Source organism: Alosa sapidissima, chromosome 12, assembly GCF_018492685.1.
Source record: "Alosa sapidissima isolate fAloSap1 chromosome 12, fAloSap1.pri, whole genome shotgun sequence".
Taxonomy (NCBI): domain Eukaryota; kingdom Metazoa; phylum Chordata; class Actinopteri; order Clupeiformes; family Clupeidae; genus Alosa; species Alosa sapidissima.
Genome location: NC_055968.1, coordinates 5,092,739 through 5,108,781, shown reverse-complemented (window position 1 = coordinate 5,108,781; position 16,043 = coordinate 5,092,739). Strand labels below are relative to the sequence as shown.

Here is a 16,043-nt window from a genome sequence, read left to right as displayed (position 1 = left end):
AACCCTCCTCGACCATGCTAAAACAAACAAATGCCTTGAAATGCATAAAACATATACATGCCTATCTGATCTAAGTGAGTGAGTGAGCGTGTGTTCGTTCATACGTGTGTGTGTGTGTGTGTGTGTGTACACTCAGTATACAAAGAGAATTCAGGCAGGCAGGGCCAGCTGGGCGCATAAGCCTTACGGCACAATAAATCCAAATAATCCTTTACCACAGGGGTGAGAGGAGGGGAGGAAAAAAAAACAGCAATTATCCTTGCCGTTATTGTGTTTGTGCATGGGTGTGTGTGTGTACGTGTACGTGTGTGTGTGTGTGTGTGTGTGTGTGTGTGAGCATGTACGGTAGGGTGCGTTAGCTATCTGTCGGCGCATGTGTGTGTTAAAGATATCCAGGGGCACCACTCCTCTGCGGGAGTGACATGCAAGTCACCGGAATGCAGGCACTCAAAATAGCTAGCCAGCTTATGGCACTTAAAGCCACATTACACACACCCACGGAGTGGAACAAGGACAGTATCAGACAAATCACACACACAAACACACACACAATAATAAAAACATCAATGAATATTGATGATGAGGAAATTCAGCCTTACCTTCCATCATGATTGCAGATTTGCATTCCTCTATCTCCAAGGAGCCTGAAACGAGAGTGTTGGGGAGGAGGAGGCCCCAGTTAGCGGCAGTAGAGACACACAGACAGATCCGCCTCGCTAAACGCCACTAAGCTCCCAGACGCCCACAGCCCCCTGGCAAAAACACACTCCCCCAGTCCATACAGCACGGCCAGCCAACAGGAGAGCGAGAGAGAGAGAGAGAGAGAGAGAGATGGAGGAGAGGATAGAGAGAGAAAGAGAACAGACAGGCCAATGCTTAGGCCATGGATGCTACTGCTACTGCTACTGCTGCTGCTGCTGCTGCTGCGGTCGTTGGTCTAACCTACACAATCAGCAGAGGATGCTGAGGGAAAAAAGCTACAGAGGAAAAAAAGACAGAGAGAGAGAGAGAGAGAGAGAGGGAGGGCGGGAGAGAGTGGGCGGGAGGCTTCATGAGGTCACAGCAGCATCTAGCCAATCAGAGGCTGCATGTTCTGCATCACATGGCTTTCAGCTTACATCTCCTGACACCAGGTCTCCAGAGAGAGGCAGACAAATACACATCCAACACAAACAAACACATACACACACACACACACACACACACACACACTCCCCCTGTGCTCTCCTCCCACCACACACATTTGACACATGGCTCCCCCCCCCCCCCTTCCACATACACACGTATGTAGCCCCTACCTTGTAATACTGCAGTGTGCCGTGTACCTCGCCAGGGTAGAAGTGAATGAGACTAATGATCTCCTCTGCTCCAGAATAATACCACGGTCTCAAGAAAGGGACTGTTCATGCTCCATGCAAGCACGCGCACACACACACACACACACACGAAACATACATAAATACACCAACACCCAAACAGGCTACAGACTGTGCCTTTGCCTCGCCAGGGCTTGGAGCTGCTGCCGTTCTCTGAGTAGCTCTAGCTGTGTAGCGGATCCAGGTCTGTGGGGAGAGATGGCCGTGTGTTTTCACATGTAACGTGCTAAGAGTGTGTGCCCGCTCTGCTCTCCCCGCCCCTCCCTCTCTCTCTCCCTCCCTCTCTCTCCCTCCCTCTCTCTCCCTCCCTCCCTCTCTCTCTCTCTCTCTCCCTCTCATCCGTTTCCCTCCCCCTGCCTCACTCGCCTCGTTTGAGTGTGCCTTTGCTTCGTGAGGTTCAGCTGGCAGCTAGTGAGTCTGCGCCTGCATCGCTCTTTCCCCCTCCCTCTTTCCCTCCCTCTGCCTGTCCATCTCCCTCCCCCCCTCACTGCCCTCCTTCAGCTGGGCAGGGTAATGTTACCAGTGTGACGTCAGCGTGATTGATTGTCATCTCAACCATGAGCACCATGAGGCAGGGGGAGAATGAGAGAGAGACAGAGACAGACACAGAAAGAGAGAGAGAGAGAGAGAAAGAGAGAGAGAGAGGGAGAAAGGGGGGTGGCTAAAGCTGGTGATTAATTAAACATGAAGGTGTGGATCAGTGCCAATGGGCAGGATGGGACAGGGATGACCACTAATCAGGCTGAGACAAAGAAGCAGAATGACACAGGGAGACAAAAGAGAGAGAGAGAGAGAGAGAGAGAGAGAGAGAGAGAGAGAGGAGAGAGAGAGAGAGAAAGACGACGAAGGAAAACACCAGTATACCAGTGTAGAATGACAATTAGCTACTGATGTTCACTCAGGCAGTCCAAAACAAAGACAGTGCCATCAGCGGTAGCAGCAGCAGCACAGAAATAAACAGCCACGCACCATGGGACTGATTCATATGATAATGCTCAATTTGCTCTATGAAATACATCTTGTAGAAATCTGGTCCCTTTGTTTCAATTACTTATTGCTTAGGTGTACCATATCTCCTGTATATTCTTACATTTGCATTGCAACTATACAACATAGTGCTACAGTACACATACTTCTGTCTACAATCTACAAATGAGAATACATTCATGACATTTAATTTTACACTTTAACTCATACCAGAATCCTGGTGTTCACATTATTCATATTATTATTAATAATCAGTCATATCCTTGTACTCTTATTTTACACTCATTGATCTGATGGAAGATCTATGAAATGTTGGATCATATACCATCCAAAGAAACTCCATATTTGATTATCTAGTGAGATGGTGTTTTGTGGTCTGCTTCATGTTATGTTTCAAGCTCTGCTCATGTGCTTTGGCGTGTGTTTCTGAGATGCCATCTAATCTGCCCCTCCTGCTCCAGCAGCCCTGCAGGCCCAGCGCTGACCTGCCAGGAGACGACACCTCGGCCCAACTGATCCAGTCAAGCACAGTCATGCTCTGACCCATGTGAGCTTTTTCTCTATGGCTCAACCCCACACTCATATTATCTTGCTCTCCTGCTCTTCCTCTCGCCTATGGCACCATCTAGTGGTACTAGCAGTCATTGCGGTTTTGATTATTTTAAATTTATTGCTTACAAGTGGAGATTGTCCTCTGAAGCACTGACGCTGATTTTTACCACTTGAACAATGGAGCCAAAAAGAGACAGAGATTTACATCAGACTCAAGAAAGACAGAGATAGAGTTTATGGTATAAATTATCATATGATTCTTATATCTATAAATGTACCAGTCTTATAAATATACCAGTCTCATATTTGCGTATATCCTGTTTTTTCTCAACTCAGTCTTGATGAGTATGGTACTACAGAGCCCTTCTAAGAGGCAGAGACACAGTCCTGTGGGTACACATACAACACTCAGTGATGCATCTGTCACCTAGCCCCATCTGCAGGTGTCAGCCAGATGACCCAAGCCCTTCACACCAGGGTAGCATGTTAAACACACAGGCCCATGCCCACCCACCCCCTCTCTCTATGCAAGTCATTTGTACATTTGCTTTGGTGTGAAGGGGAAGACAAGTGCTGCATTCTCTGCTCAAACTAGCCACATGACCCAAATTAGCATCTGGCTGACCCATTTTGCATGTATTCAAATCTGGCACTGCAGATAGATCCTAGAGAATTAGCGGCCTAAGTAGTTGATCAAGGTGCCTTTACTACTGACGCAGCTCCACAGAGAAAAAACAACAAGTGAACTAACTCTGTACAACAAGTCCTACGCAAAATAACTTCAGGATTGACAGTAGACATATGCTCATTTTGACACATCTGCTCTTTTGTATATCCACACGGAACCAACACACTGCAGTTACCCAGACACATACAGACTAAAGAGGTCTTCTTACCGGCAACAATCCGAAACCAGCCTGTGACGAGCTGCTCAGCCATCTACAGCTATCTCCATGGGGCGACAGAGGCTCAAGCAATCCGCACTCGAGAGGTGGATGGGCTGAGGAGTGGATGGTGCAGAAAGAGAGCCGAGATGGATGCTAAGAAATGAGAGAGAGAGAGAGAGAGAGAGAGAGAGAGAGAGAGAGAGAGAGAGAGAGAGAGAGAGAGAGAGAGAGAGAGAGAATAAAAGTGTAGTAACAGATGAATGCAGACAACAGAGAAGACTGGAGAAAGGGAGGGAGGGAGGAGAGGTGCAGATATCAGAGTTCTGATAGTGGATAACTGTTTCAGGGATTCTAGAGGCACAATTTCAGAGACAGAGACAGTTACATGTGTGTGTGTGCGCGGACACACACACACACACACACACACACACACAGGCACAGTAAAACAGAGAAACTAGGGAATGGCTAAAATGTGATTACATTTAAAAAAAATAACTGATCAAGGGACTTTTATTTATTTTGCTCAGTTCAATGTCTGTATTGTCTGGGTACAGCAATAAAACAAACTAAAATCTATGACGACATGCTGCTCAAAAAAAGAGACAAAATGGCACCACCTACTGGTGGACTTATGCTACTATATTACCTCTGTGAAGAGGTGACAACCTAGGAGTTGTGAACTAATCGGAGAGGTCACTGAGCTTGGTTTTGACAGTGAGGGTCTGTTAAATGGCATGATTATGCAACACCTGGCTGTCCTGAGATGTCCGTGGGCAGGGACCATCTTTGGCCATAGGAGATGCTGCGCCATTTCAGGATCAAATTAAATGAATCCAATACCCTGACACATGAATGCACATTTTAATCAAGTTACAGCAGTGATGCACACAGTAAGCAGCATTTGAAGCAGACTCCTGGTCAAGTCACAGTGTGGGTATTAACAACATGAACAAATCAGTCAAACCAAACCATTCCATCCTACTAGAAATACAAAATAAAAGTCTGATTTCACTAAAATTCACCTAAATTAGTGTAAAGATAGGCCACCTTGAGTGATTTCAGTCACACCACAACTGATATCATTCCATCAAGAAATGAATGCCCTTCACAAGAACATGAAAGCAAACATTGTTTATAATGAAAGGGTCCCACTCCCAACACCTATATTTATTTAGTTTTACAGCCTGAAAAACACATTGGGTTTGACAGCATATTTTGCTGACAGTGCATGCACACTGTGGCCAGAGCAAATTCAGACGCACAAAGTGGTCAGGCCGAAGTTAATTAATAAAAGACAAATAGATCAGAATTTAACACTGCTTGCATGTGATTGGTTTATTCAATTTCACTTCACTGGAGAGGGCATCGTATTATTCATATCCAGCCCAAATTTTGTAGGGCCAAAGCCAAACATGTTCTCAGTATGACTGAACCATTAAAAGCTTGTATGGCATAATCATTGATTTTCTATAAGGCCCTAGATTTGATAAAAAAAAATGGCAAAAAGTGTAACATTGAGGGTAAGTTGTTTTTGTACCCATTCAGTATCAATCAATTGATTCATATTTTATTTTTTTAAAACCCCAAGGTATAAATGTGCCAGTACTCACTTTCAAAAGACCAAAAATGTTATGTGGTTGTCTGGATGGCTAGATAATGAATGAGGAAAAAAAGAGTAACAACCTGCATTAACCAACATCCAGGTGATCCATTCAGCACTTGTGCCAATCTGACACACCTGATGCACACTTCCCATGCACTTCCCTCTCATCTCTCCATCACCTTCTCCTCCTGCACACCTTGACTAGCGTGCATCATGTAGCTACTCCCATCCTCCTGTACTAGTGTTGACAGATGCAGGAGTAATTCCTAGCTAAAGTCTCCTCTGCACGGTCTCCTCTGCTTGAACGTTATTCTCTTTCTATATGTCGCTTTGGCTGAAAGCATCTGCTAAATGAGTAAATGCAAACGTAAATCCTTACAGTGAATACGAGTTGAACAAAGCCCAGATTGTGGTGAAAGATATAAAAAAATGTTACATGGAACATAGTCTTTTGACAAAAGGTCTGTTGAGAGAAGACCTAAAACCAAGCGAACCTCACATATGATGGATGGTTGTTATTCTCTGAGATTATAGGGCAAACCCTTGGCATCCTCTAGACCAACCTCATGTCTCGGGAATGACCACCACGGTTTCCTTGTGATGTCATGAGGATGATGGCAGAGAGGTTTTCGGAAAGCATACGGCAATATTCCAAAACCAACCCTCCTTTTATTTAGTTTTGGATTGTTGTAGCTGTTTTTTTATACGATTTTTCAATAGTGTGTGTGTGTGTGTGTGTGTGTGAGTGGGGGGGGGGGGGGGGGGGGGGTCAAACCTGTATTAACTAGTGAAATGGCTATGCTGATAAAGCATTGATTCCATGTAAAATGTCATTTTGTGGGGCATTTCTGTGGCAGAATTCTGGTTCAAAATGAGAGGGCTCTCTATTGCTAAGAGGTTAACCCCATCGTCAAAGACCTTGGCTGGACTGTGGGATAGGGTAGGGCAGAGCCAGTGCAGCTGTAACTACAGATATTAAACACATGCATCAACACGGCCATTTCCCCACACAAACAAGCCACTCACAGAGGAATTCCACTGGTGGCCCCCGTCTATCCAGTCCTCCATCCAAACCAGAGGGCTGTGCGCTCACTAGCTGCCATCTTAAACTGAAGTATCCCAGCACACCATCTTACATGTAGTTTTTTTTATTACAACAGGAAATAAATGACATGTCTTTGGTCAGTACTTGGTGAATTTGTTGCACTCTACAGAGACATATAATATTTTCACCTTAAACTACAGTGCAATCCTGTGGAAATCTGGCCAATCGGGTGGGCAAGATGTGCCAATCAGTATCTCTACTGAAGCCCATGGCTGAAGAGTTGGCAGTGCTGGAATGCAAATAAGATTTAGACCCTGTAAGACGAACCCTTGCTATGTGTCGGCTGACCATGTCAAGTCTACCAACAACATGAATGACTGCATTGACCATGGTGGTCACATAGACGCCCGTTGCCACGGTGACAGACGTGACATTCCAGTAGTACACAATCAGTTCACATATTCCACTTGTCTGTCTTGGCGTCATGGCAACAGCCGGTCCTTAGCCTGACTCTGTGAATGGAGAAGTCTGCTTGTCTAACTAACTCGGTTATTGTTTTGTGTCAACACAAGAGGAGACAATGTCTACCCCAGCCTTTCCGACTGGCTTTTTCCTACAACTGCTAATACATTACAGCTCAATTGCTATAGGCCTACATCAGGTGGTGGGGTCCAATATTTGCCACTTATCACCTGCTCCTAAAATAAACTGACATTCTGACAAACTGGGCCTGATCCAACACATTCATTTCAGATCATTAATACATAAACCACCTTTTATACTACATTTATCAAAATACAACACAAGCAATTTTATTTATCTCATTTCTCAACAGGACCAGCTGTCCGTATAGCCATCCTCTACTCTGCTAATTAAAGACACCATTCAGTTATTAACACTCTAAACATAACAGGTAGCACAAGGGGTCAAGTTTTGGTTTCTTAGAATCATGCTTATTGGTTTCCTAGAAGCATGCTGAATGTCAAACCCATCAATCAGTCACAACAAGAATCTGTTTTTCTGTGGATGCTAAATTTATGCATCACTCAACAACTAGCCAGTGCTAACACACACACACACACACACACACACACACACACACACACACATACACACCAGCCAAACACCAGTGTGACAATCTCTGTCACTTTGGGCATTAAATGACACCCTAAAAAGGATCACCAAGTACTTCATGTGCAGTACTGGTTGCTCTCTATGATGTGGAACACACACACACACAGACACTTGTCTGCTTGACTGAAGGAGGTCATAGCATGTCTGCTGCTCATTCACCATCATCCAAGATCAGCATAAATCAATCTGTAAAGATGACTTGTTATTCCACATACACATAGGCCATGGCTCCATGTCAATGGTGCCCCTGTCCAGTCAATTTACAGGGCATATTAATCCCACCATTTCCTGGAGAGATGAAGACAGACTTCGCTGTAATCATCATCATGCGGCTACTTTAAATCCTCAAAAAGTGCTTCCACTCCACAGTGTCCATGGTGACGGCAAACATCCATGTGGGGAGCTGGCCGGCGGCGCGGCCCTTCATGCTGCCCTGGGTCTGCGGCACATCCACAGCAGCCGTCACCCCGTGCTTTTAAATGAGGAAAACAGATGCTCTCTCTCCCTCCCTCCCTCCATCCGGGTTTGACCTACTTTTTCTGTCCCTCTCTTCTCCAGTGGAGGGCAGAGCTAGACTGCAGGAATCAACAAGCAGTGAGTGCGCACACCTTCCATGTCCCGCTTGATCTCCGTCCCAGAGCTGAGGCTGCGACACAGACATCATGCCCAGGGCTACTGGACACAGAGAGGGCACTGACGGAGCAGAAAGGAAGGAACTAAAAAACATCATATTCACAATGTAGTACAACAGCAGTTTTCCCTTCAAGGGTTATTATATAGGAGAGTGGTGTTGTCTTTCAGTGGTTATTATATAGGAGAGTGGTGTTGTCTTTCAAGTAAAACGCTACGAGAGCATGAGATAACCAAAATCAGCTAAAAGACCCCTACAGACAGCACAGCGATCAGATCCTCTCAATTACGATCACACACACACACACACACACGTTTCCCCAGGGACTGACTTGCCAGTAGAAAAGACAATCACACAAAGTAGGATTCTCCCCATGATGAGATATGCTTAGGAGAGCTAGAATGCAGTCGGTCTGTGCCCAACTCTAAAAGCAGCCAATAAGAGACACAAACAAAGATAAACAGCAGTGGGCAGCAAACCAGGGCAAGAGCGCACACAACCTAAACCAGATGCAGCGGCACACACTAAGCCACACATTTCAATGAAGACTCTCATTCCTCTAAAAGGGCTGAACTAACTAATCTAATGTGGTTTTAACTTCACATCACAGTCAATCAATCTGATCCTCTGGGCTTTGGGGGAAGCGGCCCACATCAATAGGTCTGTGGTTCAGGCGCAGTCCAGACATCCAATCATGGGGCCCAGTCGCTGGCAGCAGTGGACGTAGCGTACAGCTGCAGAGCCGTCCACCCGTATGGGCAGTATTGTATGGAGGGAGGGACACCGAATGATCCGTTTGATAAGACTCCCTGATTACTGTACAAAGAATGCATTTTTCACTGAATACATGACACGGGTGCGGTGTATGCTTAGAGAAATCCATCATCTTCATCCCGGAACGTGCATGGAAAAATCTGTCACCGTACACTCACTGATCTGGATAAGAATAAAAACTTACATGGAATGACCCAACATGGCTACTTTGGTCTTTGGTTAAAAAGAGAACTCTTTTTGTTTTGAGTCTCTTCACTCAACACCAAAACACAGCAACATGGTATGAGGAAATAGATCCTAATTAGGCTAAAAGGCCTGGACTACATAAAAATGCTTTTGCCAGTAGGGGAACAGGAATTGAGTTAATGAGGGTCTGAGTGAATGTGTGTGAATGAATGTGTGTGTGTGTGTGTGGCAGAGGGGTGGCTGCCCGTGACAGTCTGATGAGGGCTTCACTGGGCAAACAGCACGTAGGCACAGTAGAGTAGCAGACAGACCGGGAGCTAATCTCCTGGATCGCGTCACGTCGCAGGCCACCGCAGGAATCTCGCCCTGCTTCTTTGGGTCGCTCCCTAATCAGAATCCCTCATCAACCATCACCCAGGGCAATGAGGAGGGTCGCCGCGGAAATGCAAAACGTGGGGCCATCGTCTGGCCCCGTGCAGGGAACCATGCGCCTTTCTGTGGAAAGCCCAGTGCAACAGGGTGAGCAGGCTTCGGTGATTAGTCTCATCCTGGAATCTAGTCAACCGTTAAGAGACCAAAGCGTCTAAATATGGACATTAAAGTAGTCGAGGGAATTGTGGAAAGCCACTGTTTGGATGAACTAGCTCAGAATGCATGTCTAAATTAGAGCAGAGCAGAGTAAATGATGATAGATCATAGACAAGCATAGAAAAGTGGTGGTGGCACATTATCCTGTAGTTTCCATGTATAGATTTGAACATCTTTTAGGTAAAGAATCCTACATGTTAACTGATGACCCTTCAATAAATTCTAGTCGTCAGAACCGCAGAACACAATAAAACAAACATTTCTCTATCATTCATTTCTTTTCTTGAGCTTGTTTTGTGTCCAAGATTAATATCTACATTGTCTAGACCAATAGACGATAACCAGGGGTCCACTCAGCTGTTTCAGAGAAATGCCACATTGATGCTCGTACTCTAATGCAGTTCAAACAAGTGTAAATCTTAGCTGTTGTCAACAATTCGTTCCCCTGCATATTCTAGATCTAGATAAAAAGTTGAAGTCAGTGCCCTAGTTTCATAAAGGTAAGGGACAAGGCTTACATAGCAACTGCTGGTTTCCACAGCAACTGCTTCTGCTGCGGAGATGTCTCCTGTTTATTAAGCCAGTCCGTTCCTAGAAAGACTATCCAATCTTCACTCTATGATCTGCAGTCTACAGTATGTGTGTGGCACAGTTTGCCCTAGTTTTGGTCAGTTTCATCTCTGGGCCAAGTTGTGTGGAGTCGCATGTAATGTGGGGGTTGAAGCCCTGTCTAAACAAATTTGGAGCCAAGTGCCTTTTCTCAAAGCAGGAGATGTCAGGAGAGAAGGATACTGGTGTTTTATATGCTGCAAGCCTATGGAGAGAGAGACAGAAAGAGAGAGAAACAGAGAGAGACAGAAAGACAGAGAAACAGAGAGAGAGAGAGACAGAGAGAGACAGAAAGAGAGAGAAACAGAGAGAGAGAGAGAGAGAGAAAGAAAATACAGAGTGTGGAATTGTGAGACTAGAGGGGAGTGGCAGTAGGCAAGAGTTCAGATGCCGTAACCCACTGATGTCATGTCATTGTTATTCCTCCCATCTACTGTACCATGTCCACAGGGAGACTCAGACCTAAATAAACAGAGCCAACTCACTCCGCGATCAGCAGCACATCTCCAAACATCTCGCCACCACTCCCAAACCACCGCCACATGGCCCGAGTGCATTTCTCATCCTTTCCCCCTCAACTCTGCCCCTTAGCAACACATCCCATGACACTCTTGTGAGGTTTCTGGAATCAAAATGAGTCCATGCTGAAGGAGCACAATGAGAACCAAACTAAATCAACCCCCCCTCATACTCTCACCACTCAATTTTCCTTCTTTATGTAATAGCCCATTCTTTGTAATTTGGGTTGCGCGTATGCAGTGACGGTGCTTCAGCACTCCAGAGGCAAACGAGTGACGCAGTTTGTGGCAGGATGAAGGGCTTTTTTTGGTCTCCATTCATCAGAGCTGCAACCATACCTGGGCCCGCTTCCCTGCAGGCTAACTACCCTAAGCCTGGCATCCCACAGTACAGATAGGGTCACCCTGAAGAGGCGTTTCAGCCCTTCTCTCTCAGGCGAACGAGCACTGAGCTAACGCTAACCTGGAAAAACACAGGCGGCAAGAAGGGATTGTGAAATTGGGGCACTCCTACACACTCTCAAACGTGCGCACATCAGAAAAGAGCTGCCGGGATGGAGCCACTTCGCTTTCCCTGCCGGTAGAACAGCAGGAGAGAACACGTTCAGGATCCAGCAGCACTCCCAGCCTCGCAGCCAACACATCTTACTCACCACCAGAACAAAATAAAAAAATCCCACATCTGTCAGACTGCATGTCTGCATGACGCACTACCAGACCTCAGTTCACCCACAAGGGTTTAAACGAGCCCTAATCCCCACTGTTCCTAGATCCTTGGCTGGGTAGAGGCTCAGCTTCAGCGACGGTGCTTTTCAAGGGTGCTCTTCCCAAACCTCCCAGTTCTCCTGTGGCCTGGATTACTCACTGGTTTTGACCTGGGTGAAGAAAGGCCTTGAACATCCCACAAGCTGCTGGGAGTAGCCCTGTCTCATAAATAAACTAATGATATGTCAGGGGACTCTATTGTACTTGTTGTACATGTTGTACTGTACCTTTTCCTGAGGAGTTTGTCGAGAAGAGCTCCACTTCCTCAGAAAATGGGACTATGTCAGTCACTCCCAAGAGTGTGGAAGTTAATGGAAAACATAAAACTCATGTACTGGACATGCCAGAAAGAGGAGTCATCAGGCTCAATCCTAAAACAAATGGCAAGGGACCCTCTTTCCCTTATAAGAAACCAAATTCCAATACAGCATCCCAACGCAGCAGATCAGCGTTCTTATGCACCATTACCCATTTCCCCTGTCCACTCTCTCTCGCTCCCTGTGACTCACCGTGTCCCTATGGAGGGGGTATATCTGCTAAGAGCGAGTGCCTGCCCTGCATGTGCACCACTCTGAGCCAAGGCTTGTTATTGTTTGTCCACATGGAGGCATGAACCCTCACAGATCCAGGTCAGCCTAGCGATAGGGTGGGGAGACGGGGAAGGGTACCATACCTAGAGCTCCTCACGCTCTCTCTTGAAGGTTGGTTGGTTGGGTGGAGATTTAGGAGGTATGCAAGAGTGCACGCAAACACCAGCAGCTGTCCTCAGTGGGCTATGACAACCAGGTCATCAGCATGAGAGCAGTGACGCCAGTCTGGGATCAGGTACCCTCAGCTATCCCCACCAGCCGTCCAAACACACACACACACACACACACACACCTTGCCAAACTAGACCCAAATAAGACAAATCAAATGTCAGCCAACATTCTACGGAATTTCAGACTTATTTACCTAAGTCTGCTGATGTCACCACAGCTAGTATGTACCAGCAACCTCCATTACAAATCGAAGAAAGACTAAACGGTGTATTTCCTCAAGACATGCTGAGGGTGTTCTAATAATACAGTACTGCTTGACTCCTACACTGAACTTTCTCAAATCCAGAAACCACACAATACCCCTTGGAGTGTGCACACACACACATACATGCACACTAACACCCATCTTGACAATGTCTTGCGATCCCCCAGTGCCCTTTGATGTGGTCCAATAGCAGGGTTGTGCAATAAATTTTAACCAGCTGCTAGATTCCCTCCAGTGGGTGCGAGTGCCTGAATCACTGCTTTGCTAACTTCACAGAGCACCCCACCACTGGCTCAAGTTAGGCTTATGATCGTGCATCAACTGAAGAGAATGGACTAAAAAGAATTAACAAAACTCTGTCGTAATAGACAATAGCCCATCAACTAGTCCCACTGACATCAGATTTTACACAGTGCACATTTTATCACCTACCAGGTGATATCGCCGAACAGGAACTTGTAAAGACTTGTTGTTTGGCTGCAAGTAGCAGCAGCCAGGCAGACTGTATGTGCATTTACCTTGTGAGTGGGTAGAACCAAATAGGTCTGAATCAATGAGGGTCATAAGTATCACAGCAGACAGCCCATCCCATGAGAAGACAAATTACACATGTGGATCACTCCCAGGTCTGTGACTCATGTAAACTCACTGCACGTGACAGCAGAACCAGCAGTGAGACAGATGACATTTTTTATTTAATCTGGCTTAATGAACCTCAGGCACCCTCAGTCATCAATGCATCTGTACGTCATTCACAACCTGTTTCACTATTGTGCAGTTACCATCAGTCCAAACACTTCCCCATTCTCAGATCCCCCCCCATTTGTCACATAAGGGATCTTTCCTGTGTAGAAGTCCGATCCAAACGCCACCTCACCCTAGGTTTTCCCCAGCTTTGTCAGCCAAAAATCTTGATGTACACAGCCCTAGGATGACTCCCTCCAGTTCCCTCATGTGCTGTAGCACAGTGACAAGTCATCAGCAATTTCAAGGGGGTCGACCAAGGGCCTGCAATCCACAGCCAAGCCTTGACTGAGCTCATTCTCCGTCTCACGACAGCTCCCTCCCTCCTCTCTGCTCTCTACACAGCTCGTCATCCCCTTCAATTGATCCTCTCCCCCAAGCAGCCAAAAGTAACATTTCAATTGATCCTCTCCCCCAAGCAGCCAAAAGTAACATTCCTTTAAACATCATTTTTTGTTTATTAAAACTAAATGCATTATCTGCGCACCTTGCGTTAGCAAAAGTTGCAATTAGCGCCCTCTCTTGCAAAGAGATCAATTAGCGCCCTCTCTTGCAAAGAGATCAATTAGCGCCCTCTCTTGCAAAGAGATCAATTAAAACTGTAGTGTAGTTGCAACAACTGTTGCGAAATAATTTGATTTCCCTTTGATTTAACTACATCCTGACTTCCATGTGTATGATGTATAGGCTAGCCTACTGTTATTGCTTTTCACGCTTCATTTCGTAGGCTATCTGGTAGGCTTACAGTCGATATGGGTGTAATCATTCAAGTGCCTCTCGGAGGAATAGTATAGGGTAGGCTACCAGTCGGCACATTAAACACACTAGGCTACTTCTATCAAATGCGTCACACTTCTTTGTAGCCTACACATCTGGAAACAACATGTTTGTTTCATTCAAAATGTAGATATGAAGTGAAACCCTTGTGACGCCTTCAAACCGCCCTGTTGCATAATTTCGGAAGACCGAAAAGCCCTCATGGTTTCGTTAAGCGGCCATTATCGACTTTCGTTTAAAATGACAAATGTTTAGACATTCACACAAGTTTGTAAAAACATTAATGTCTGCACAAAGCCTGCACAGAGATCGTTTGTTAACTTTACGCCCTCCTGATTTGCACATTGTGCTTGCGCAATATAAACACGGAAGCGCCCCTTTGCGTCTTACTAGACTGAGTACTTTGCCAACTCAAATAAAGAAAAGAGAGTTATAGTCACCTCTCTGGCATCGGGTCAAGTCTTCTCTTAAGAAAAGTTAGTTTGACCGCGTGTCATTCAACCAAACGTCTGCTACCATGTAGACTGCCCCGACAGTTAATTCGATGTATTCACTTCATAAAATGGTCAATAGTCTAGCGATACTCACTTGTTGTGCCTGTCTGTCTGCCACAAGCAGGAGCGTGTGTGTGTGTGGACGTTCAGTTACTTTTCCTGCATAACCACATTCACAGAATTCACTCAAGGTGAAGATGTTCAAAATAAAAACATATCAGTGTCTCGCAATAGGAAGAAAATGTAGATAAAGTGGACTATGAGGTAGAGAATGGAATGGAGATCTGAATATATTTAGGCCTGTTCTTTAAAACTCGGATGAAAGAATCACTACAGGGAAATTGAGCACACCTGCTGTTTTTTTCGAGGTCTCAAACACTTGTTTAATTACCTAAAAAATATCTGTTCTGCATAACAGGCTCTTACACCTTCCTAAATATCATAACAGATAATGTCCAGTTTTTCATTTTACCAAGTTTTTCAAGTCTCTGACAATTATGTATTCTTTTCATTGTACAGGCTTAATTGTTTTTTTCCCTATCACTGATCATTGATACATAATGATCAATATTAAATGTTAGAATTACATAACTTCTTTCTGCCTAATTTGTCTAATCATCAAGCAGTCTGTCTCATAATCAACCTTTCCCATTGACACAGAGTGTGTCATTGCCAGCATTACTGAAACAAAAGAATCAGTTTAATTTGCCATGTGACAAAAATACAACATAGCATGTGGAATTGTCTGTGGACTTAATTATAATATTGTACATAAAAATGTCTCCGTGCAGATATGTTTCAGCATAGTGCCTTCTTCAGTATGTTCTTACGATATTTAAAACATATATACAAACAGTTTGTATGACAAGAGGAAACTGTGAGTCCATTTATCAGCAAGTCATATGTCCATTTATCAGCATGTGTGCGTCACTGCAGGGATATCTCATGCACACAGCTGCTGATTTCATCTCTGTGGTAGCAGGAAGGCTCTGTGCATGTGTCTGTAAGCATTCTAGCAGCATAGAAAGGAATAAACCAAGTACAGAAAAGTCACAAAATGGAGGAGCTGTCTGTTTCAGTTCATCTCCCTCCCTGACAGTTAACCAGAGAAAGTGTGTGTCTGTTTGATTGTGTGTGTGGTGTGTGTGTTTGTGTGTGTAGTGTGTGTATGACTGAATATGCGGCAGAAAGACTGAGAAAAAGAGAGTAGGGGAATGATTTGGTCCATATTCAGAGAACCTTTGGTCCTGTCTTGCCCTGGTAATGCATACTTTAATCCCGTCTGCCCCTTCCTCTCAGCTCCCTCTCTAATGGCTCCTGTCCTCGCATGTCCCTGTCCCGCTGTGA

The 16,043-nt window shown here is 45.3% G+C and overlaps 1 protein-coding gene across 4 annotated transcripts in view; it reads right to left on the bottom strand.

The window, feature by feature from the left end:
• sgip1a (SH3GL interacting endocytic adaptor 1a) overlaps nucleotides 1-14,837 on the bottom strand; it is a 71,408-nt gene extending 56,571 nt beyond the window's left edge. Inside the window, exons 1-3 of one of the 4 annotated variants that reach the window (XR_006035310.1) lie at nucleotides 14,643-14,837; nucleotides 3,812-4,081; nucleotides 600-644 (exon numbers count right to left, since the gene is read on the bottom strand). Coding sequence is in view for 1 of the 4 variants with exons in the window: in XM_042111652.1 (XP_041967586.1) it covers nucleotides 600-644; nucleotides 3,812-3,854 (88 nt within the window). In the remaining 3 variants the exon portion in view is untranslated. Of the gene's footprint in view, nucleotides 1-599; nucleotides 645-1,298; nucleotides 1,596-3,811; nucleotides 4,082-14,642 lie in introns of those variants that run through there. The other 3 variants (XR_006035311.1, XM_042111652.1, XR_006035312.1) reach the window with 3 other exon arrangements.
• Between the last annotated feature and the right edge of the window lie 1,206 nt (nucleotides 14,838-16,043).